Source organism: Myodes glareolus, chromosome 25 (genome assembly GCF_982192425.1).
Source record: "Myodes glareolus chromosome 25, mMyoGla1.1, whole genome shotgun sequence".
Classification (NCBI taxonomy): Eukaryota; Metazoa; Chordata; class Mammalia; order Rodentia; family Cricetidae; genus Myodes; species Myodes glareolus.
Window position 1 is genome coordinate 46,166,853 of NC_142050.1, and position 26,184 is coordinate 46,193,036.

A 26,184-nucleotide genomic window follows, 5' to 3' on the forward strand; every position below is an offset into this window, starting at 1 on the left:
AACATAAAAGCTGTCCAGGAAAATTTACCCCTTATCAACTTGACACACAAAGATATCAGAGTTAACATTATATTTTCACCATTGTTCATTTCCAAGACTACACAAATATTAAATCACAACATGAAATATTTTACAAATATTAAAGTTACACATATTTTACATATTCAAACATTTTGAAATATAGTAAATCTAGAAAGAATACCCTTTAAAATATCCATATGTAGTATAAAAATATCTTGGGGGTAAGCCCAACAAACAAAACAAGGGAAAGAACTGTTCCAAGTTTCTCCTGTGGGTAAGTTAAGTAAGGAAGTCAACATACCTTTTCCTTTTCTAGGAAATAGTCACATGAATTGAAGAATCAAGTAAAGGCAAGGGATTCAATTTTCTTAAAAGCAGGTGTAATGTGATTGGAAGAGGAATCATTCCTGCTAACCATTTGTAATATAAAATCACCGTATATTACATTACTTTGTGTTGAATCAAAAGATACTTTACTAGGATATCCAGATAACATAATAACTTTGGGAGACATAGACTTTAGTTAGAAAAAGAGTGGACATCAGCTTTCATCTGTGTGAGTTGATACCAACATGCCATTTTATTCTTTACTTTCACAAATTGGTGTACTTTATAGAAATTTTAAAAGAGCAAGAAGACTACTACCAGTTAATGATTTTTTTTTACCTGTCCTTTCTCCATATTTTCAGCTATGTGATTGACATATCCCTGGTAACAGTTTTCTGGTATAGATTTGCCTAAAATTTCATCTGTTGGTAGTTAATTAGATGACAAAACATCTATTGGATGTTTTGGAGACAGTAGATGGGTGTTGTAAAAAGGGCTTGTTACACAGTGGTGGTAATAATGAAGCTAGAATTTATCATTTCTTTTATGTTAATTTTGAGGACTGGCTGAAAGGTTTCATTATTAAAAATCGATTTTCAGCCCATAAAAGAGTCCAGAAAGAAGAGATTGTAAGGAGATATGTATGGGGTGGGTTTATAGGATGGAAGCACTTCTGCCAAATTCCAGAAAGGTGTGCACAGGGATATATCTTTGGTGTCCACTGGAGCTTTCTAGATGTCCACTGGTGTAAATGAACCAGAGCTTCTAGAACAGTCACAGAGACAATTTCATGCTCAGAGTCTTCAGTGGTGTTAGGTCATCTCTCTGATTCTCAGTCCCTTCCAATCACACTGATTCTGGATTTCTACCTGGGAATTTGCATCTGGGCTCCAAACAGGAAGAGCACTCTCCAGCAGTGGGGGTGATCTCTGGGAGTGAGTGATTGAACTGTGATTAACAGTTTAGTCTGCAATTTATTCTGCTCTGTGTAAACAGCATCCAGCAAACTATATGCCCTGCTCTTCTTTATTTTTCAGGACCCTGGTTTATAACATCATCCATTCTAGGTCTGTGACACAACTATTATTAGTATTATAACTACAGAAGGATTTTAAAATTCTCATATTTATCCCATATTTCTAGTTATTTTCCAGTATGGGAAGTTTTTCAAGCCTTATTTATTTGCTTTTTAAAAAAATGACATTTTAAAACAGTCATTCAAAAATATATTCATTCATTTCTAGTGGTGTGGGTCTTCCCACATCAATGAATATAATCCCACATGGTAATGTTCAGTCTTGACTCTTAGGCCATCCTAGATCCTGTCAAGTTGTCAGTCAGTATTAACCACTGCATTTCTTTATGTTTATAAGTATGTATGAGGACAGGGTGTGGTGGATAGAGCTACACATTTGTTGTGGTTGAGTCTGATCTAACAGGACAGATGGGTCACAGGTGGGCATCTGAGTGGAATTCAGTCCCAGTGACTCTGGACCTCCTTCCTCTGTTCTTCCCTAGACAGCTGAGGGCACCATTTGAATTTCTTCTCATCTCCACTGGGATGTTCTGATTTGATCTACATTATCTACAATGTTCTTTTACTTTTATCTCAATCTGATATTGAGACCACAGCCCAATCAGTTTTTTTTATTTTCCCTGGCCGTAAGCCCACCAGAACGTCTATTTCCTTTATTATGTTATACTGGCAACCCATCAGGATGTGCAGAAGAAACTTCACGATGAGATTGACAGAGCTCTGCCCAGTTTTGTGTGTGGATGGTACCCAGAGAAGGCACTCATAGGAAAAGAAATAGCAAGAACATGACTCATCAGTCTCAATAAGAATTTTTACAGCAGGCCATGCATTGGTTCTTCTATCCAACAAGAGTCTAAGATAAATAGGGGAGGGACATAGGAGATGAACGCAACCCATAGAAACACACAATCTTTAATACAGTCCTGGCTCTGATGTATCTTTTCCTGTTATTACAAAAATACTAAATAAGAGACACACAGAATGCCTGGGTGACCCTTGAAAATAAGCAGCAGTCCCCCAGGTGTCTGAATAGTGATCTCTGCTGATGTCCTCAGGGTGCTGTACCCACTATATGGTGGTTGGCTGCCTGTCACTTGTCTTGGCAGGCTGGCCTGACATTTCTCTCAATGGCTCCTCTGTGCAGTCCATTTTGCATGGCATTTGTGTGTGTGGGTTTGTGAGTCAACTAGGAATTCTTTTCTTCCTGTGGTTTTGATGGTGTATTAGACTCCTTCCTATCTAACTAGCATGACTTTCAGAAGTTCTTTGAGTGTCAGTGCCCTCTGCTGACCATGGCATGCATTACAGTCAGTGTGCTGGACAGATTCTCTCAGGAAGTATCCAGGTAAACCCTGCGAGGTGGCTAATGTTCCAGCTTCAGCTGTTTTGGAAAACACCTAGATATGCACTAGAGGGGTGCCTGCCTTTGTGCTTTCATGAATTCCTAAGTATTGGTCACCTGCTGGTGGGATGCAGCCGTGGGTCCAGTTGTGCTGTGGGGAGCATCTCGTGGCTGAAGTGCAGGGAAAGGAGAGCTCGGCAAGTTCCCACATCCTTGTCATCCTGTCTAGGGAGGGGTTTGTTTGGTGGTGAATAGAACTTTAGAAAAAGAGAAGGCCAAACAGTTGGGGGACTTTAAGAGCTCACTGAGCTCTGGCCAACAACCTAAAGAAGAACATGGGAGGAGAAGACAGCTGTGCCTTACAAAGTCAACACTCAGAAAGGCAGCACACCCAACAGAACCTCATGGTGACAGACTGGCTTGTAGGGACTATACTGGGTAAGGATAGAGGTGGGGAGGTGGCTAGTGGTCTCCTGAGAGAGAAAAGTGCATGATCAGCAGGTGAACCCGCATTCCTACAGGCAATCTCCTAGCTGACCCCCTGACCTGCCACCCTGGAGTAATCCTTAAGGGCAGAGATAGGGCAAGTCTCCACCTAGATGGAAAGTCCTTGCTTAACCTTGAAGTTGTCTTTAAAATTTCCTTATTATTTCATATGTGTGGGTTTGTGGAGGCTAATCTTGGTGGTCATTTCCACTACATCTCTAATGCATGCATTCAGGCACTGGTGAGGGATTTTATTGATTGGGTAACTTGAGGTGGCAAGACTCACCCTAAAAATCTTGCACACGCCTTCTGGAGTCAGCCCACAGAAAAGAACATGGAAGAGGGAAGCTTCTGTGTTTTTGTCTATTTGTCCTCACTCTCTTCAAATCCATCTCTCCTGAGGCATTCTTTCACTGGTGTTAGACCCTGCTTTGGGATTTCAATGCACACTGAATTCCAGCAGCTCTCTGGGACTCACTTGGGAGTTCTGCAACTGACAAGGACTGCTGAGACATTCAGGTTCCTAGGCTGAAGATCTGCCATGTGCTTGTCCTTTCCATCTGGAGACCACATGTGTAGGACTAGCTGGACCTCTGCTTGTGAACGACTAATATAAACAGCCCTAAGTATATATGTTTCTGCATTTGTGGATGTAGGCTATGTGTATGCATGCATGTTGTGTTGGTGTCTGTATGTGTGTCTGTGTCTGTATACATGCGTATTATTTCCAGTAGCTCTGTCCTTGGTGAGCACTGACTAAAATTGGCTGTTTTGTCTGCTCTTAGTTTTCAATGAACCACATTCTGTCACTGAACAGCTCACCAATTGGGAAAACTGACCAGTGAACTCTGGTGCCCTGCTGTCTTGTCAGGTGTCTTTGCCTGCATTCTACTTGCTGTGATAGAATACTGACTTCAGAAAAGCAGACATTTCTTTTAAATTGCAGATAAATGTCTACCATAAAGGGAAGCCAGGACAGAAACTCAGAAAGAAACCTGGAGGCAAGAACAGAAGCAGAGGTCTTGAAGGAACACTGCATACTGGATTGCTCCTCATGGCTTGCCCAGCTTGCTTACTTATATCACCCAAAATGACCATTACAGGTAGGCACCACCCACAGAGGGCTGTCCTTTCCAAACCAAGCACTGATCAAGGAAACACGCCACATATTTCCCTTCAGGCCACTCTGATGGATACATTTTCTCAACTAAGGTTCCCTCTTCCCTACTGACCTTTGTATTGAGCTGAAGACAATGAAAGAAAGAGAGAAAAAAAAAGAGTGAAAAGAATAGAGGGAGGAAGAAAGAAAGATAGAAACTTCTAGCATATAGGGTAACAGATGCATTCAACTGTGCCATTTTTTAAAAATATGAATGCGGGGTTTCCATTTTAGGTCTCCGTGCTTTCTCAGCAGGCAGCTCATGGACGGCCATCTCCCTATCTTTGATCTGTACTGTTTTCAGGGTCCATCAAACCTGAATAGGGACAGTGACATGAGCATTCCTACTGCTGCCCATAGTAATGGAATGGATGTGCTGATTGAGTCCTGTGTGGACAATTTCAAAAGTCTGGTCCTTTATCCACAAACCTGCCATTTCTACATCAACTGACTTTCCTTCATTTTAGCTACATGTTATGATTTCTGCTATCTGTCTTACCTATTAAGTAGATGTTTCCTTAAAATTCTCTGGAGAAAAGATAAGGTACACTGTGGAGAGCAGGGACAAGGCATGTAACAGAATGATGACTGTTTGAATGGCTGTATCTGCATATTTTCCTGTTGATGTGCTTTTTAGTTGATGCTCTCATCTGGATTCCTCCCTGTGCATGGCTGGTGTGCAGCTGTGTGGTGAGTTCCTTCTATGTGACCTGTGTTGGCCTGTTTTTGTGATTTTGTTGAATTACCAGTTCTAAAAACATTCTGCCAATTCCTCAAAATTCTTCTAGACATATTGATTGGTCATTATGGTGGTTTGATAGAAATTGACACCCACAGGGTGTGGCACTATTAGGAGGTGCCAAAAAACCCAGCATATCTAAGCAGACCAGTCAAGTTGTAGCCTCACCCTTTCATGGTTCAAGCAAGAGCTCAAGACAGGAGCAAGGGGTGGTGACCTTGAATCTTACTAGTCTGAGTCTCACTCCTACCAGGTGCCCTCAGGGGACAGGTGTGGAGCTTAGGGCCCAGGGAACAGATGATCTAAAAACTCAAAACAGCAAACAATCAAACACAAACCAAGTAGGAAGAAATGCCTTTGATAGTTACCCCATTTAAGAATTAGGAAAAAAATCTAGCCTGGAGCCTATATTCCCAGAACTTTGGAGACTGAGGCAAGCAGATCTCTGTGAGTTTGAGGCCAGCCTGGTCTACAAGAGCTAGTTCTGCCTGGTGCTGGTGGAACACACCTTTAATCCTAGCACTTGGGAGGCAGAGACAGGTGGATCTTTGTGAGTTCAAGACCAGCCTGGTCTACAAGGTCTATTTCCAGGACAGGCTCCAAAGCTACAGAGAAACCATGTCTTGAAAAACCAAAGAAAGAGCTAGTTCCAGGACAGGTTTTAAAGCTACAGAGAAACCCTGTCTCTAAAAACAAGAAAACAAAATACCACCACCAACAACTGAAGAGTCCAGGAATAAGAAAATAAAAATGTAGATTCCAAAAATAAGAATGAAGAAATAAAGAAATATAAAGTTATAAGTCTAGGAGAATGAGAACAGACTGTCAGCAGCTATCTCAGCAGATCAAGGATCATTCATTCACAGTGAGCTATTTTCTCAGATGCTTGGGAAGCTTAGGTCAATTTACAACTGACTGTTTTATTTACAAGGCCAGAGTGTCTCTCTCTACAAATTGAGAGTAGTGTCCTGGCCATCCTTGATAAACGGCAGATGTGAACTGAGTTAACCTTTAGGAGACAGAGATATGTGACCTCTGGGTTAGACACTGTCTCCATTATGGGAAACTGGCACCACCAGAGGAGAGACATAAGATTCCATAAGACATAAGACATACCATATAAGACTTTACACCCGGAGGTACAAGGAGACAGTGGACAAATACAATGGTTTAAATTAATGAGCTTTGATAATGGAGGTTATAAAATATGGCAGTCAGTATCTGAATTTTACCTTGAGATAATGTGAAAAGCTTTCTGCTATCTCCTAAGTTCTCAGTCTAAGAACCAGTTAATCCTAATATATTAACCTTCTAGTATTACAAGCAGCCCCTATTCTGACTAATTGCTAAAGATATCTGTTTTCTCACAATTAGTGGCTTTCGTTGTAATCTCCCCTAAAACATATTTCATGATGCCTGCCTAAATTACCCATTGACATTAGCACTCACTCCCCTCGTTAGGGTCTCTGCTGACCAACCCAAGGGTCAGGGCAAGGTTGTAAAAATTCTTTTTGTTGGGTCCAGTAGGGTCGCGCAAAGATGAGAATGTTATTCCTTTGCGGTCACTTTAAGAGCTAGCCATGCCCACCCCACAGCCACTTCTGACCTCGTCGCCATCTTGGCTTCCCCCTTTTCTGTCTGTCCCTTGCCATGTGCACACGTGTTTTCTGTCTCTCTCTATGTTTGTCTATGTTTAGCTTTATGTATAGCCTTATGTCCATTTACTCTGCTGACCACCGCATGCAGCCGCCTGACTCTGCCGCTCGCCCGGGGACCCTGCACTGCTCTGGTGGCAGCCTCTGCCTGGCTGCCAGCTGCCCGGGGCATCCCATCATCATAATCTTTTTAAAGAACAATAGAGAACACCACCAAGTCTAGTAAACCAGAAGAAAACTTTATTCCAGAAACCAGATCCCAGGAAAACCAGAAGCAAGCTCAAAAATAAAAAGTAAAAAATAAAACACCTCGGGGCGCAGAAACTTCTCAGCTAGCTGAGACCACAGGCAGAGTTCAGGCTTCTGACACTGTGGCATCGACTAGTTTCTGACCCCACCTTTTATAGTTAGGACACCAAGCATTCGGTCTGGGTAAAGGAATTTTTACAACCTTGTCCTGACCCTTGGGTTGATCAGCTGAGACCCTAGGGAGGGGAGTGAGTGCTAATGTCAAGGAGGAATTAGGATTAACTGGTTCCTGGGCTGAGAATTTAGAAGAAAAGCCTTTCACACTGTTTCCAGGTAAATCTTCAGATACTGACTGCCATACTTTACAACTTCCATTATCAGAGCTCATTAATTAAACCTTTGTATTTATCCACTGTCTCCTGGTACCTCCGGGTGTAAACTGGGGTCTTATGCCTCTCCTCTGGTGTCACCAGTTTCCCATAACAGAGACAGTGTCTGACCCAGAGGTCATATATCTCTGTCTCCTAAAGGTTAAATCAGTTCACATCTGCCGTTTATCAAGGATGGTCAGGACACTGCTCTCAATTTGTAGAGAGACATTCTGGCCTTGTAAATAAAACAGCCAGTTGTAAAATGACCTAAGCTTCCCAAGCATCTGAGAAAATAACTCACTGTGAATGAATGATCCTTGATCTGCTGAGAAAGCTGCTGACAGTCTGTTCTCATTCTCCTAGACTTATAACTTTATATTTCTTTATTTCTACATTCTTATTTTTGGAATCTACATTTTTATTTTCTTATGCCTGGACTCTTCATTAGTTTACTTAGGATCACAGCTTTATGTGTCCTTCTTCCTATATCCTAAACTTCTACATTCTAATCTTTAGTGTCTATATTTCTATTTCTATATTTTTGTCCTTGTTTTCAGACCCTTTATTTTTGTTCAGAGATAATGCCTGGTGCCCTTACTATAAAAAGTGGGTTCAGAAACCAGCCTTTTGCCACAGCCTAACAAACACCATCTCTGGCTGTGGTTTCAGCTAGCTGATAAGCTTCTGTGCCCCGCGGTTTTTTATTTTTATTTTTTATTTTTAAGTTTGCTTCTGGTTTTCCTAGGATCTGGTTTCTGGAATAAAGTTTGCTTCTGGTTTATTAGACTTGATGGTGTTCTCCTCTTTGTGTGACCGCCCTGGACCCAACACAACAACAAAAAATTAGGAATTAGGAAAAGCCAAGCAGTGGTGACATAATACTTGTAATCCTAGCACTTGGGATACTGAGGCAGGAGGATATCAGTGAGTTCAAGGCCTGCCTCACTTACGAAGCAAGTTCCAGGAATGGTATATAGAGAAACCCTGCCTCAAAAAACAAAACAAAAGAGTTAGAAAAGTGCTCATGAAACACCACGAACCAACTAGATTGCACTTAATAGCAATCAAAGCTGAAATAAAAAAGGCAAAAAATGTCTTTGATGAAATCCAACCTGCTTCCATTGTCAAAGCTGTACAGCCAGAAGAACTAGAAGGAACATGTGCCCATCTATCAAATTAAAAAAAAGCTAGACTCTCACATGATCATAAAAGATGAAAATCTTATGAGGAAAAACTTGACAAAATACAGCAGGAACTCGTGCTATTCTCCATGACTTTAGAGTTCACAGAGTTCACTCTGCCTTCTAAGTGATGGGATGATGATAGTAAAGATATTTGCTTCCTTTTCTTGTATATTTAGTTTAATTTTAAATTTGTTCAACTGTTTCTCTGTGTGTGTGTGTGTGTGTGAGAGAGAGAGAGAGAGAGAGAAACAGAGAGAGAGACAGAGGGGGGTTAGTATAAAGTTATAATCCAGACACTTTCTAGGTCATATGTCAAAAGTTTTCATTATGAAAACAAAAGTCAATAAGCATCTGTGAACTTTTTATTTGTTTGTTTATTGGTTTGTTTGTCTGTTCATTCATTCGTCTGATCACATATTTGCTCTATTTATTATAGTGGAAGAGTTCAGTTAGGGTTAGGAACCAGTACGGAACAATCCATCAGAATGCTAGGTAGGAAATTTTCCTGGAGAAAGGGTAAGACGTCATGACCTTCCCCATAGAGAGGGAGCATTCTGAGGGGAACAGGTCAGGAAGGCAAGAGTAAGATAAGAAACCTTAATTTCAAGTGCTGCCTGCTTCCCACAAGTCCTTTCCCCAAAGTCAGGCATTTAGATAAGAAAGGGTCTCCATTCACTCCCTCTTGAGGAATTTCAGGCCTTGACTTTAACATTTGACTGAGGCCTATTGACAAGGTCAATGCTAGCTACACTCCTCCTCCAGGGACCTGAAGCCACACCCCAGTTCACTTCTGCTGGCAGCCATTGGAATTCATTCTCAGATACTGCATCCCCTTCAGGACACAGACCATTTCTTTTAGAAATCCCTTCCCCACCAGTCACATATGTCAGATACATAAATACTCACCAAAAGCTTGAAAGCAGTTTCTAAAATTTTTTTTGATTTTTTTTTTCTCGAGACAGTGTTTCTTTGTGTAGCATTCCTAGCTGTCTGGCCATGAACACACAGAGACCTGCCTGCCTTCTTTGTGGAGTTTTGGGGTTATATCCCTGTGCCCCCAGCAACCAGTTCATTTATTTTTTTTTTAATGCCAGGTTATTTAGTTTAATTTTAGTTAAAATTTTGAAATTGTATGCTTCCTTTGAAAACCGAACCCATTGATTTACATTAGCAAGAGACTTGCTGTTGATTTTGGCATAAATTTCCAGCCAATCTCGGATAGGTCTGTCTTTAGGAGCCAGTTTTGGACCACGGTGCTGAATCCCTTCTGTTCACCAAGCCCCGGCACTCAGACCGCACCAGCCAATCAGAACCTTCAGCAGACCTGCCAGTCAGATGGGAGGGTCCTAACGGCAGCCAGACTTCCGATCCACTTCCGGGGCTTGGGTTCTCTTGTGGGGACAGATACCCTGTCAGCTTGGCAGCTGCACCATGGTGAGTGAGGGGTTGCTCTACACAGATGGGAGGAGTGCCTGGGCTTGGTGAGCGAGGGGCTGCCGTCCCCAAAGTATGTGGAGCGGCGCTGAGACTCGCGGCCGGTGTGGTGGCCGGGTGGGAGCCAGCGGACAGACACAGAGTTTAGCGTTTTCTGCTTCAGTAGTCCTAAACTTGCAGCTTTCTGTTGACAGCCTCTGAATCCCTTCACTACCTGGGCTGTGTATGCACAGAGCAGAGCGTTGGGAGCCGCAGATGTTGGTGTCTGTCGTGCATATATTGTCGCATGTGGAGAGATATCAGCACATTCGCCAAACGCTGAGACTCCTGGTCTCTCCTGGGTCTTCAGAAGTTCTGCACTTTTAACATTTAGGTTTGGGATCCGTCTGTAGTTAATTTAGTGTGGCTTGTGTATGGTTTGTCCTGTGTAGAGTAGTGCTCCGCTACTAAACTGTGATGTAGACGAGTATAGTTGATAATAGAATTAATGGTATAAGGATTTACCAGTACTTAGGAGACATTAAGTCACACAAAGCAGAATTAAAATGAGGGAGGGCTGCATCCCAAATATCCAAAGATGAGTAGCATGCACTCCATGCCTGTTAGAAATTAGTATGATGAGATGCAAATGTTTGTTTAGCAGGATTAATCAGCAATTAAGATACATTCCTATAAGAAATGAGACAACCATGATTTACAAGCAGCCAGAAGACCCACTTCCCCATCAAAGGCCTCTGACCTGCTGCTCAGGGCCCATTAAGGTGTCACAACCTTGTGTGCCAGGAGAGTATAATAATTCTAGAACAGCTGGTTTTTTCAGTTCTTGGGAAAGGAGATGTGACTCAGTGTCCCCTGTGCTGATTGAGGTGGACTTGAATCCTGTCTGCAGCCCCACAGGGCATTGCCCTTGCTATTCTCCTGGCTGACCACCATAAATTCTTGGATTACTTGTATGCTGCACCATGGAGCTCTAAAAGTACAAGTTTGAGTCATACAGTGGGACTGTCCATTGCAGTAACAATAAAAGGATTTGCATGTGGAATATGGCTTCTCCCTTCAGACAAAAAAGTAGGAACCATGTACTGTGTACATTGGAGGGGGTAAACACACTGGAGAATCGCTAGATCTTAGTCTGAAGTTTAAGGCCATGGGTTGCAGGGGTCTCCATTGCAAAGAAGGACCTAATGGGGTACAGTGATTGACTTTCTGTGTAATTTCAATATCATACATTAATTCCTTCCTTGTGAATGAAGACAGACTTTGGTGGGTGTATATTTTAGGGAGGAGAGCTTGAACTCCTAAGTATTTAGTTTCCAATTAGTGAACTCTCCCATGCAGACATGTTCAATGCTGGTTGACACAGTGAAGTCAGCATGGACGTTTGAGACATAGGCCATTGACTGTAACTCTATGTATCAGCTTACAGCACTCAGCAGCTAACATTTTACATAGGACAAATTATTAATGGCATTCTCCCTACCAGTGAAATGCCTACTCTCTTTCAAAGTCCGTATAACTGAATGTTCTCTTATATTTTATAATTTTAAGAAGTCAATTATTGGTTATCATTTTTTAGGTTTCATTTTCTCCAATGGCATAAGTGCTTTAATCTCTTTGTTTCTGTTTTCCAATGTTTCCCAGTTTTTGCATTTCATTCCATTTTTTAAGTGCTGTATTTGTCTATTGATTTATATCAGTTTAGAGCAATAATTCTCAACCTTGTGGGCCATGATTCCTTTTGGGGTACCAAATGAACCTATCACACCACTGGCTTAAGACCATCAGAAAGTAGAGATATTAATATTATAATTTATAACAGTAGCAAAAACATAGTTATGAAGTAGTAGTATAAATCATTTTATAGGTGGGGGTGTCACTACATCATGAGTAACTGTATTATAGGGTCACAGCACTAGGAAGTTTGAGAACAACTGGTTTAGATTAATGTCTCCTGTAGCTCAGGCTTGCATCATACTATGTAATTGAGAATTGTTGTGAACACCTAATCCTGCCTCTGCTACCTAGGGCTGGAAAGACAGTCCTGCAAATCCTACCAGGCTAGACCTTGACTGGTCTGTGTCATGGAGAAAGATCAGTGAGTGAGCATGTTCCAATTTCTGTAGATTTTATTGTGAATTTAAGAGTAAAGTGGGACCTGTGTAAGAAATGAGTTCACTAACCAACTCTAAAGCCAGTGTAGTACAACAAACAAAGGATGGGCAAGAAGGAAGGTAAAATCTTTCCTGTTGTGACTGTAGTTGACATTAGCTGTAAGTAGTGAGGTGATAAATTTTAGATGTTCCATAAATGTCCCATCTGGCCATTTCATGGGTCCACACACGACACACAGGACCTGGTGTCTTAGAGGAGGACCAGGAAGTGCTCTGGGAGAATGGGAGATTTTATTAAACTATAAATTTCCCAGATTAGGATTTTGTCTGACTATAGCATGGAAGGAAAAAACTGGAGATGTTTGCTTTCTGAGACATTCGATATCTGCTCACCCAGTAGGGTAACTGCTAATGTCTTGAAGCCCAGCTTTGTGGTCCTAGAGGGACTCTGGTTGGCAATTAGGAGCACCAGAGGTAGTTTACAGGTTCTTTCCAGGATTCTCTTATTCTGCTGTACAGAGCTGTAAGGAGGACCACAAGCCATGCCTTGGTGAATGTAGAAGCAACTGTCCTCAGACCAGGAAGAACAGATTGGCTGAGCTGTCAGAGCTGCATGGAGAGGGATGAACCATGAATCAAACAGGTTCTATTGTTCTTTGTGGTCACCTGGGTAGTGGGCCTTGGTCTCTGATCTTTGTTGAGTGTGGGGGAGGCTCTGCCATCCTGGCATGGGAGACTAAGAGCTTGTAATATTGTTGCCTCACACTATGCAATGGAGAATTGCTTTAAAAACCTAATCCTGCCTCTGCTGCCCAGTGCTGGGTAGATAGTCCTTCAATTTCTTCAGGACTGGGCCTTGAGTGATCAGTGGGAAGGAAAATAAACCAGCTAAGGAGTGACCTCCAGTCTCTCTGACTTTCAGTGTATGATTATAGATGAACAGGGTGACTTCATAGGTCAAGCTTGAAGCTGGTAGATTCACAGTGCAGAAAGGGAGAGACAGGAAAGTGGCCTAGAACTTTCCTACTTCAACTGTAGTTGAGATTATCAATGTGAAAGTAGGTAATCAATTTTAGGTGCTCCATAAATGTCCTGATGGTCATTTCTTGCTCTCCACAGACCAGGCAATCAAGAATCTGGATAAAGAATCAAACTTATCATAAAACCAAATTTCTGTAGTTACAGTAGTTCAACCAAAATAGATCTGAGTAAAATGTGGCCCTGCCTAACAGGACCACATTTTTTTTACTGGTTTTAAATATACACCCTGAGATGAAAGGTTTGAGAAATCTTTGATGTGCTCTAATATAAATCCCTTGTTTCTGAAGCACATGGTCATAAATCCTGTTTCTACTTTTCAAAAGAATTTTCTGAGATTATAACTATATCGTATCCACATTCCCTTTCCTGTCCCCAAGCCTTACCATGACCCTTTATTTTCTTCCAATTCATGGCCCATTTTTCTTTAACAACAATTGTGAATTTGACCTGTTTTTCTCTGCAGGATTTCCCAGGTATGAGGTCATGGGTTGGCTGCACTGCATATTGAGAGTGTAATGGAATGTGCATACAAAGGAATCTGTTCTTTGGACGAGGAACAGGTTATGTTCTAGGAAATTGGATGAATGTCTACTAAAATACTAACTTTCTGGACTAGGGCCTTGTCCACTGGACTGGAAGGGCCGAGCAAAAAGTTCTGTGATATCTGAGTAATTTGATCTCTAATCACACCCAGTAGAGGAGATGATAATAATCTGAGGCCCAGCTAGGTTGCATTAGCCACTGAGAGACTCTTGGAAGGCTTAGCAAGCAGGAATAATAGTGGGAGGTAGCTTAAAGGTGTTTCTTTCTAGGATTCTTCTTTGCTTCTGTTGTAATGAGTTGTAAGGAAGACCACAAGCTATGCCAGAGTGAGTGTTGGCTGTTCAGAGAAGGTCTTTTGAGCTGTCATTTCTGCTGGAATTTGGATGGACCATGAGCCAGGCTGTGGTTCTATTGTTCTATGTAATGACCTGGGCAGTGGTCTTTGTCCTCTGAGCCTCCCTGTTTATGGATTCCCTGGGGAGAGGGAGACTCTGCAGCCCTGGCATGGTAACATATTATGCTTGTAAGATCACTGTTCAGTGTAGAAACAGAGTCATGCTTTTGGCATGCAGTGGGAAGACAGATTTGAGAACTGATAATCTGGTTTCTAGACGTTCTGAATAATGCAACCTACTTTCAAGTTTGTCTTATAAATGTTTCAAATAGTTTAAAAGCTGGTAGACCTTCAGTGATGTTGACGTAGCAATGCAAGATTAAAATGTTTCTAACTTTCTGCTACCACCAGCTGCATTAGTGTGATTCAGTGATGTTTATTTCCAGGGGACAAAGGGAGTTTCAGAGCTGGAGAGGTTTCTTAGGTGTGTATGGTGTTGGGCAGGTAGATAGAGCAGAATCTATATCTTGTGCTATAATCCATGTGACCGGAAGCAGAAATTATTCTATATTGTTTTGTGCTTGGGCATCAGTATGGCTGGGTTTACCTGAAAACAGAAGGAGGTATAAGGACTTGCAGGACCATAGCAGTAGATCATCTCTTTTTGCAAAAAAGGCTCTAAAGCATGGGGCCTCTCAGGAAGAAATATCCGTACCTGGAGCATCAGTAACACAGTTTAAGGGTCTCTTTGAGTTAATTTTGTGAAAATTGTGAAGTCTTCATTTAATTTCTGTACACAGAGAATCATAGGTAACTGGATAACATTGGTCAAGATCACATGTTTCCTGACTAAGTTTCCTTTAGTCTTTTGATTAATAGCTGACTATATTATCCTGCCTTTGTTCTTGGCTTTCTCTCCATTCTCTTTATTCTTTTCCAAATATCATACACATTCTTGATTGATCAGCTTTGTGGTAATTTTTTCCCCCTGAGAGAGTGTTTCTCTGTGGCTTTGGAGTCTGTTCGGGAACTCTCTCTGTAGAACAGGCTGGCTTCAAACTCACAGAGATCCTCCTGTCTCTGCTCCTGAGTGTTGAAATTAAAGGTGTGTGCCACCACCACCCAGAAAGAAGTCATATTATGTCAGTCTGTTTACTACATTTCATAATCCCATTGAGTACTCTTTGTGCTTCCAATATGAATGTAGCTTTGTAATCAGCTTTCCTGTTATAAATTGTTGGGAATTATCATTTTACTGTAGTCATTTATGGTGCAAATTTAACATACACATCATCTTAATTTTGATGCATCCTGTTTCCAAGGATCATTTATTTTCTTCTATATTTAGGTTTTGTTGCTCTTGTTAATCTGTGAGAGACTTTTGGTTTATTGGATAAAAGGTATTATGAATGTTGGCAGGTAGCTCAGCACACATTAGTTTTGGAGGTGACCTAAGTTCAGATACCTACCATCAAGTTGTGAGGCTCATAACTCTGCCACTTCAGATTGAGGGCATCTGAATCCCTCTTTTCTTTGTTATTTGTATACATGTGGAAGAAATTTTCACTCTTGCATAAACATATGCAAAGAATGGAAATAAACTTGTTTTCAAAAGTACTAGTGACTTATAAAGCAATAGAGTAAAACAAGTTGCTTTAGGTGTGCATTGATTTTTTAAAAATGTGTTGTCTTTCATTTTGTTTTAAAATGTTTTTATTTCCTCACTCTGATTGCAGACTTACAGGCAATCATAAACCAGGGGGAGCAATATGGTGTCTAAGTGATCCTGACAGACATACTTTTCTTTACAATAAGATAATGAAATATTTTTAAGTAATCAAAACTATTTTCTATGAAGTTAAGGCACAAGAAGTTTTCAAGTGAATCTCCCCTTTTCTGGTAGAACAGCCTTCCGCACCCCAGCCATTTTCTATTATTGGTAAAGGATAAAGAACTGAAGTGTAAAGGATGAGTGCTGGTTAGTAATTTCTTAGCGTTTTATTTTGGTTAGAATCTTGTTTTTATTTAAAAGAGCATAATATGTCTTTGTCAGTGCTACCCATCTATGTTGCTGATTTTATTCATTATTATCTAAATATATTGTTTATTTTCTGGAAAATACTGGTCTCACCAATTTTGCATTCAGAAGATTTCTCATGTTATGATTTCCTTGAGTTTTTGTTGGTTTGGTAAGTTTCTGTGGAGAGACAGTTTTAGTTTTCTCTTCTTTGTCTTAGATGTTTGCCTCTTTCCATTTCCTGGCATATCTATCTTTGTGTTTTTGTTGCTTAAGTGATTGATATGATTCATACATTGCCTTTGGATCTTTAAAACCTTCTTGTATATTATTGTCTCTTTCTACATAGCCTCAGCTATCAGCATGACATAGCTTAGACTGATCTGAGAAAATACCAATTGAGAGTATGCCTAGATCAGAATTCCTGATTAAGGTATCTGAGAGAGATTTGTTGATTTTGATATAAGAAGGCTCTTCCGCTGAGTTGGCAATATCTCTGAGCAAGCAGCCCTGGGATAGATAGGAGAGCTAGTTGATCACAAGACAGTGACAAAGCAAGAGGGAAAACCAGAAAACAATGGTTCCACATGTTTTGCCTTTAGTTACTAGCTTGAGTATCTATCTAACATTGTCATAGGGAGGAATTGTGAAATAGGGTTAAGAACCAAATACACATGTTCATTGCCTGAGTTGCTTTTGATTGCATATTTTAATAACAGTAACAGAGAACAAAGTTGGAACAAAAATGGGACTCAAAGAGGACTTTGTTGATGCAAAGGACCTGGGAATCTTGACTCTTATAAGAATGCTTAAGGTATTATAAAACTGAACAAAGAGCTTAATCATCTGTTCTTGTAGGACCTTAAAGATGGAAATGTTGTGAGTAATGGCAGAGAGTGGAGGTCAAGGTCAAGGATTTTACTGTGCAGTAGGCTCTTCAGTGAATCATGTAGCTGGCCCAGCCTAACTCTCTTGAGAGACCAGGTTAAAGTCCATGCATCCTGGGTCACTATATACCTCCCAGTTCCTGACAGACTGTTGTATTCTCTCAGGCAGGGAATCATTCAGGCTTTTTTGTGCTTCCTTGTATGATCCCTAAATAGTCAAGGAATCTTGAATGCTTAAGAGGACAATTGAACTTAGATATTAATCTTGTGTGTGCTGAATAGCTTGCAAACTTCATAATATCCTTTTATAGACATAGGGTGCTTGGTCATTTCCCCACAGCCCAAACTCATAATAATTATACAGAATTTTTATTAATTATAATACTGCATACCCAATAGCTTAGGCTTCCTATTAATTAACTTTTACATCTTAAATTAACCCATTTTTATTAATCTGTGTATCGCCACATGGCTGTGATCTTCTGGATAGGTTCCATCCTGCATCTGTCTCCTTCTGTGGCACATGGCATCTTCCTGATTCTGCCTTCTTTTCTCCTCTATCTCCATTTGGCATCCCCACCTTGTTCTATTCTGTGCTGCCATAGGCCCAAAGCAGTTTCCTTATTAACCAATGAGAATAAAACATATTCACAGCATACAGCGGGTAACTCTTACATTTTAATTTAATCAGTTTCTATTAATGTATGTATTGCCATGTGGCTGTGGCTTACCAGGTAAATGTCTCAGCGTCTGTCTCTGGTCGGGCTATATGACTTATCTCTGATTCAGCTTTCTTCCTTTTAGCATTCAGTTTAGTTTTCCCCAGCTACCTAAGTTCTGTCCTATAGCTCTGTTATAGGCCCAAAGCAGTTTCTTTATTAACTAATGATAATCACAGCATACAGAAAGGAATTCCACAATTTGAGTTTCTATAGCCTCAACCCATTTCGTGTTCTTTGTGCCTGCTGTGTTGTGGTTGAAACTAATCAGTCAGCTTTCTTCTTTTGCAATCATAACTTTCCACCATCATAAATTCTATCACTAAATCACAGAAGATTCAGTAGAATTAACTGCTATTTAGTGCTAAGGTGGTTTGGTAGCCTACTGTTTTCATTTTTGTTTGTTATATTTTGAAGACAAGGTTTGCCTTTGTAGCCCTAGCTGTCCTGAATGTAGCTCTATATATCAGGCTGGCTTCAAACTCAGAGAACTTCTGACTCTGATCCCCAAGTGCTGGGGTTAAAGGTGGGCTTTTTTGTTTTCATATTGTTGTATGGTGGTTTTGTTCCTATCAAGCATATGCTGTTGTACTGAGCTTCACCCATATCTTGAATTTTAAAATTTGACAGACAGTATCATTATGTTTCCCAGGATAGCATGTACTCATGACATTAATACTGCCTGTGCCTTCTGTGTTATTGGATTGTAGGTGCATAAACTTCTTCTTGCCTGTTTTGTTTGTTTTGAATTTTTATTTTAAAAAGAGTATTATACCTGAATGAATGGATATGCACCTTGTGAGTACCTGGTCCTTACATTGATCAAAAGATGGTATTAAAAACCTTGAACTTGGAATAATGGATAGTTATGACTCTCCCATGTAAGTCTTTGAGCCCACCTGTATGGAAGACTAGGAGGACTCTTTTCTGTTGAGCCATCTTTCCTGCTCTGTGTTGAATATTTGTAATCAGCATATTAATTTCTATTGTTTTCATTTGTCCATTTGTAATTTTTTAAACACACAGTGCCTTATAGTAAAATCTCATTTTTCTTGCAGTTTAAATTGGGCAACTTCAGGTTTCTGGTAGATGTGTAAAGTGTTGAAGTGAATGTGTGACTCTTTGTAGAAACTTCAGCAAAAAGCCATGAGTTATTTCTAGCTTTTATGTTTGTTTGATTGATTTTTTCCATATGAAATAGGTATTTAACATGTATTTCTGGCTGCACTAGAAGTGGTTGCATTGACTAGACTGGTATTCAACCTAGAGGCAGATAGATACATGCCTCTGCCTTCTGAGTGCAAAGATTAAAGACGTGATTCAATGGATCCAATTTTTTCATTTTATTTTCTTTTTGTAGTTAGGAATTAATCAATCATACTGTTTTTCTTATCTGTACTCTGTACTGTTGATCTGTTTATGTATCTTTCATTGTTGGTTAGGAGGTATTTCTCTTGCAAGGTGATATCCCATTCAATGGGTTTATAAATGACAGAGGTGAACCTCCTATTCAGTTTGCTTCTGAAGTGACTTGGTGATTAAATTATGATGTCTTTGTCATGGAATAAGTATGGGGAGCACCAGAATTATATGACTATACTGTCAAAAGGGTATACATTTACAGTGTTGTCAAAATCATATTTTTTGTTGTACACCTGTATGGGATATTTTAGAATTCAGTGAGCTATGATGATGTGCATGTCGACTTCACTTGGGAAGAATGGACTTTGCTGAATCCTTCCCAGAAGAATCTCTACAAAGATGTGATGGTAGAGACCTACAAAAACCTGACTACTATAGGTAAGACTGTATTATCTTTCATGTGTCATATTAGGACACAACTATTCCTTGGTTAATGATGTTCTTTAGTAATATGATTGAGAAAGAAGAATGGGGTAAATAAATCAGGAATGGTTGTAAGGTTTGCTTCAAATGGTAACTAAATTTTTACAATTTTTAATATAAAACATACAATTTCTGGCATTATATTTTAGGATACTGTTGGGAAGACCATAATATTGAAGAACATTGTCAAAATTCTAGAAGACATGAAAGGTAATTTTCATGTATATGTTGATACAAATGTACCTCTGAAGAATTTGTAATTAATCCTATATGTTTTAAACAAAAGCAACAATGTAAATAACAAAGTGCTTGATGTTTATTAAATTCTCACAAAATCATATACCTTAATTTCAGATAGGTGAACTACATTTGCAAGTCATTCTTTTAAGAAAGAAGAAAACAATGTCTTAACCTATATTACTATTTGAATCATAATACAATGAGAGCTATACTGTAAAGTTTTTAATCCATTTATCTCATATTATTCATTTAAAAGTTGAATAGGTGATAAGTATTCTCTAAAACTATCTATTACACTAACAGTCCATTGAAAAGGTAGTTTAACCCATATACTTGTGGCTGTGTTAAGTTTAGTGAGGGAACATTTTGGGTTATGAATCACGGGGCAGCTGTTTTGAAGTGGTCTTAATCCATATACCACAAGTCTATGAGGACAGAAAGTCAAACTGGGTGAACTCAATGTGGAAACCTTATAATTGTTATTCTTCCTTTACTTGGTACATCATATATTACTCTGGATACAAGACACATGAGCATAGGGATGTGAAAAGATATAACAAACCTCTCTCTCAGAACAAATAGAAAATATGTAGCAGTCCCCATGTTGAGTATAATTGTTGAATTTGATATACACGTATAAAAGTAATTGGTTTTCTACTCTCATTGTTTATATATCAACAAACTCACATTTCAGAAAACCACCGTGAGTACTAGGACTGTGTAAATACTTCTGTTTGTCCTAGTTCACTTAGCAATTGTAGCATCACTTGCAGTATAGGAAACATTATGAACATAATAAGAGTGTTAAAGTTCTGAGTTTTCTCAGTTCTCTTCAAATACATGAAAATTCTCATACAGAAAAAAAGATTCTGTAAATGTGAACCATGGTTTAAAGGCTGTTATCAGTTATCTTCAATGATGAAAAGCAAACCTTAATGAAGGGGAAAAACAAGATTGTAAACATGGTGATAAAACCTTAACATATAATTCGTCTTTAAAATAGGACTACATTTTAAAATTAATTTATTCAGATAAAAATATTCAATAATGTATTAAATGTAATAATGCTTTCACATGAACCACTATCATTGTAGGCATGAAAAAAGTCAAACTAGAAAGAAACGTTCTGCATATACTCAATTTGTTAAAACCTTTGCATGTGACCGTCATCTTCACAGTCATGATAAAACACATACTACATTAAAACCCTATGAAGAAAATGAATTTAGTAATGCCTTTTCACATCAGAGTCATCTTCAAATACATAAACAAACATGCACTGGAGAGAAATCCTATGAATGTAATCAGTGTGGTAAAGCCTTTGCACATTACAGTCAACTTCACAGTCATGAAAGAACTCATACTGGACAGAAACCCTGTGAATGGAATCAGTGTGCTAAAGTCTTTGCATGTCACAGTAGTCTTCGAAAACATAAAAGAATCCATACTGGAGAGAAACGCTATGAATGTAATCAGTGTGGTAAAGCCTTTGCACGTCACATTAATCTGCAAAGTCATGAAAGAATCCACACTGGAGAGAAACCCTATGAATGTAATCAGTGTGGTAAAGCCTTTGCATGGCAGAGTGGTCTGCAAAGACATGAAAGAACCCATACTGGAGAGAAACCCTATGAATGTAATCAGTGTGGTAAAGCTTTTTCATGTCACAGTAGTCTTCGACAACATAAAAGAACCCATACTGGAGAGAAACCCTATGAATGTAATCAGTGTGGTAAAGCCTTTGCACGTCACATTAATCTGCAAAGTCATGAAAGAATCCATACTGGAGAGAAACCCTATGAATGTAATCAGTGTGGTAAAGCCTTTGCACGTCACATTAATCTGCAAAGTCATGAAAGAACCCATACTGGAGAGAAACCCTATGAATGTAATCAGTGTGGTAAAGCCTTTGCACGTCACATTAATCTGCAAAGTCATGAAAGAATCCACACTGGAGAGAAACCCTATGAATGTAATCAGTGTGGTAAAGCCTTTGCACAGCAGTGTAATCTGCAAAGTCATGGAAGAACCCATACTGGAGAGAAACCCTATGAATGTAATCAGTGTGGTAAAGCCTTTGCACGGCAGAGTGGTCTGCAATATCATGAAAGAACCCATACTGGAGAGAAACCCTATGAATGTAATCAGTGTGGTAAAGCCTTTGCATGGCAGAGTGGTCTGCAATATCATGAAAGAACCCATACTGGAGAGAAACCCTATGAATGTAATCAGTGTGGTAAAGCCTTTGCATGTCACAGTAGTCTTCGTATACATAAAAGAACCCATACTGGAGAGAAACCCTATGAATGTAATCAGTGTGGTAAAGTCTTTGCATGGCACTGTCATCTACACAGGCATGAAAAAACACATACTGGAGAGAATCATTATGTATGTAATTAGTGTAGTAAAGTCTTTGTTTATCATAGGCATCTTCAAATATGAAATAACACATGCTAGAGAAAAACCCTATAAATGTAATGAGTGTGGTAAAGGCTTTGCACTTCACAGTCATCTTCAAATGCATAAAAAAAATCACACATTGGAGATATACTCTATGATTGTAATCAGTGTGGTAAAGCATTTACAGGTATTAATAATCTGAATCATGAAAAAAATCATACTGCAGAAAAACCCTATAAAAGTATTCAGTGTGATAAAGTTTTGTGCTTTATTTAGAAGTAAATTTTTTGTGTGCAACAATCTGTTAAAATCTTTGCATATTACAATAGACTGACTACATGAAAAAGATACTGAGGACTTCTTATTATAAAGTATTTGGTAGGATCTTTGGCCAAAACACTTATAATCAGTCCCACAATGATTTGGGATTCTCCTCTGTATGCTGTGTATGTATTTTGTTACCATTGTTTAATAAAGAAGCTGGTTTGGGCCTGTGGCAGGACAGCATAGAGCAAGGCAGGAATTCCAAGCAGAGATAGTGGAGAAAAGAAAGTGGAGTCAGACTTCATGTATCCGCTAAAGGAGACAGATGCCCTTACTAAAAATCCCAAATTTTGTAGTAAAATACAAATTAATAGGAATAGGTTAATTTAAGATGTCAGAGTTAGCTAATAAGAATCCTGACCTAATTCTAGTTCAAGTAGTGTTTTAATTAATTAATATAGTTTCTATGTGATTATTTCTGGTCTGCGAACCCAGGAATGAACAAGAATCCTCTGCCTACAACCCAAGACTATTTCTTCTGTAGAAATAAATTTGACAGTGTTAACAATCTTTTCAAGCATTATGATGTCCTTTTTATACTGTTTGTACTTACAAACTCATGGTAAAATGAATTTGTGAATTTATGAAGCCCTATATGTAGGGTAAATGGGCCAATCAAAAAAACGCATCTGAACCCTGAAACCAGAGCCAGTGAATTACATGATTTTGACTATGAAACTGGAGCCAAAGAAATACATTCTGACTCTAAAACCAAGACAAAGAAACACACTTTGTTCCTGAATCCAGAGCCAATGAGAGAAACACCTGACCCTGAAACCAGACTCATTTCATAAGTCCTCCCAAATGATTTATTCCATCAACTTAGAAGGGATGATTTCTCAGACTTCAAGCCTACCTGATTGCTTCATGGTGAAGAAAAACTCTGTAAGCCATTGGGTACCTTAATACCTGTATTATAGGATGAATTCTTACAAGAGAAAAACATTCATGAGTTAAAATATGTTTAATGAGTTGTTTTAATTGTGATTATGTGATATCAGTGTGTTTTTCTGTGGGTTTGTGAATGTGCATACTGGTTTCTGATCATGTTAGACCCTAGGATTTTCTAGCAGAAGTTACAGGAAGTTGTCAATAATTAGACCTTGGTCCTGGGATTGTACATTTCTTAACTGCCCAGCCATGTTTCTAGTGCTCTAAATATCTTAAAGCCTATGTGTTTCAATTCAAAGTCAGGAACTAGGGATAAACTCACACAGATGAAAACTCTATATCTAAAAATGATTTTGTAAAGACTTTAGACATCACAGTTGTCTTTAGCTACAAGAAAAAATACTTCATTTATTTATTTTTATCATAGCCCCATGAAAATGTCATTAATTTAAGTAAGGTGTGATTGGTTGTTCTAAGTTCATCTTTACCTCAGCCTTGATGATTCAGAAGATTGATATCATCAGAAACTAACTTAGACTTGGTGTTTAAAGAATTTTCCAAGCCAAAATCTCCACAAAATGAGGGAAAAGTACAGCGAATGATCAGGAGAGAACTGACAATAAAAGTCTTTTAAAGATGGTTGACTATTTAACTAGAGCCACAAGAATGAGTTTATCTCCAGTAAGGTACTGATATATTTTTATTTCAATTCTAATGCATAATCTAAAAGATAGTTTTGATCTGTAAATCTCCATCTGCCTAAGTGGCTAGACTTGCATCCTCCTGTCCCTCTGTAAACTGTTCAATGTACAACCTCAGGCCTGAACCTAAAAAAGACTTAAGGATGACGGCGTATATGGAATGCAAGATCTGGGCCAGGTTGTCTCCTCTTTTAGCATTAACCACCATTGAATGCATACTGTTATTAAAGGAATTCATGGCTATTAAACTTTAAGTGTGTGAATGATTTATTCCTGGGAAGGCATATTAATTCTAGAATAGCAGAACCTCCAGCATTGTAGAAAAATGTTTCTGAGACAAACTTTTGTATGTTGGATAAGGTAGCCTTGATCCCATGCCATTGCTCCCTAGAGCAGTGACCTTGTTTCCCTTGTGATTAAACTAAATTCTTAGATTAAAGAAATCAACCACCACTGAGCTCTAAAATTAAAAATTTGAGTCATGTAGTCAACTGTCCATTTTATTATTTTTAATAGGAAAAGGATTTGTATGTGGAGCATGGCCTCCACCTTCAGACCAGAAGAGGAGGAATAGTTTACTGCATACACTGTCAGTAAGCAAACAGCTGCTGGTGTCACCATTATGACATAGCATCTAAATGTGACAAGATCAGTGATTTTGTAATTTCCCAGCATGTGTTAATCTATGTCATGTGAATGAAGGCAGGGTAGATTTTGGGTGTAAAATTCGGGAAGGTTAGCTTGAATCAATAAATATTGAATTTCTAACACAGCAACTCTCATATGCTTATGTGTTCAATCCTGCCTGTCATTATATCCATTAGCTGTAGCTGTGTGTTTCAGGTCACAGGTTTCAGCAGCTGACATTGCACATAGGGCATGGTGAAGTAATATCTTTTTAATGTCAATCTCTCTACCAGGGATTGTTTTTCTCTTTTTCAAAGTCAGTATAACTGTGTGTTTTTAAAAATTATATTTATATTTTTTTAAAAAAAGATAATTCCTGTTTTCACTTTTTAAATTTTATTTACTTTATATGCATCACTACTCTAATCTCTTTCTATTCCCTGTTGTTTCCAGTCATTAAGAATTTCTTTCCATTTTTCTCACATGCTGTTGATCATTTCTGTCTTCGGTAGCTTAGGCTTATCCCACACTATAGAGTTGAAAATTGCTTTGAACACCTAATCCTGCTCCTGCTGCCCAGAAAGCAATTCCTGCAACTGAGCCTTAACTGTTCAGTGAGAAGGAAAATAAATGAGTGTTCTCCAACTGACAAACTGTAAAGCAGGTGTAGTCCCAGCACAGAAAGGGATGGCCAAGAAGTTGCATGCAAGTTTCCCCCTTTAGACCATAGCTTACATTAGAAATAAGTAGTGAGGTAATCAATTTTAGATGATTATTAAATGTTCTGACTGGCCATTTCTTGAATCCAGAGAGCAAAGAATCAAGAATCTGGATAAAGAACATAACTTATCATGAAACCAATTTACAATAGTTACACTATTTTGACCAAAATAGAACTGAATAAAATGGTGTGGCCCTGCCTAAAAGAACTGTCATTTTACATATTTAAGATGCACAGCCTGAAATAAAAAATGTGTGACTAATATTTTGTGCTCTCTAATACAAATCCCTAGTCTCTGTAGCATGTGATCATAAAGCCTTTTTATGAATAATTTTTCTAGAATAATTTTGTGGATTATAGTTACATCATTTCCATCATCTCTTTCTTGCCTCTAAGCCCTTCCATAGACACTTTATTGTTTTCTCATTCATGGCCTCATTTTGATTTAACAAGAGTTACTGTTTTAATACGACCTTTGTTTGGCTTGAGGACTTTTTAGCTCTGAGGGAATGGGTTGGTTACACTGGTCAGTGACTCTGTAATGGAATACATATACAAGGGACCCTGTATCTTGGAAGAGGAATAGGAGTCTGGAAGACTTTCTACTGAAATACCTATTTACCAGATAGGGAACTCTCTTACCCTAGAGTGGAATGGCAAAGCTGGAAAGGGCTGTGCTGGTTTAGTCATTGGTTTCTGCTCATCCTGTAGGGGAGCTGCGACTGCCTTGCAGCCCAGCTGGGTAGTAGCAGCTATTGAGGGAATCTGGGCAAGCTTAAC

General features: G+C 39.1%; 1 protein-coding gene across 1 annotated transcript; it reads left to right on the plus strand.

Moving 5' to 3' along the window:
- Positions 1-9,907: 9,907 nt before the first annotated feature.
- LOC148117917 (uncharacterized) lies at positions 9,908-24,304 on the plus strand. The gene is made up of 4 exons (XM_087901683.1): positions 9,908-10,003; positions 19,329-19,455; positions 19,650-19,710; positions 20,835-24,304. The coding sequence occupies exons 1-4, from the start codon at positions 10,001-10,003 to the stop codon at positions 22,138-22,140; spliced, it is 1,497 nt and encodes a 498-aa protein (XP_087757809.1). The 5' UTR covers positions 9,908-10,000; the 3' UTR covers positions 22,141-24,304.
- The last annotated feature ends 1,880 nt before the right edge of the window (positions 24,305-26,184 follow it).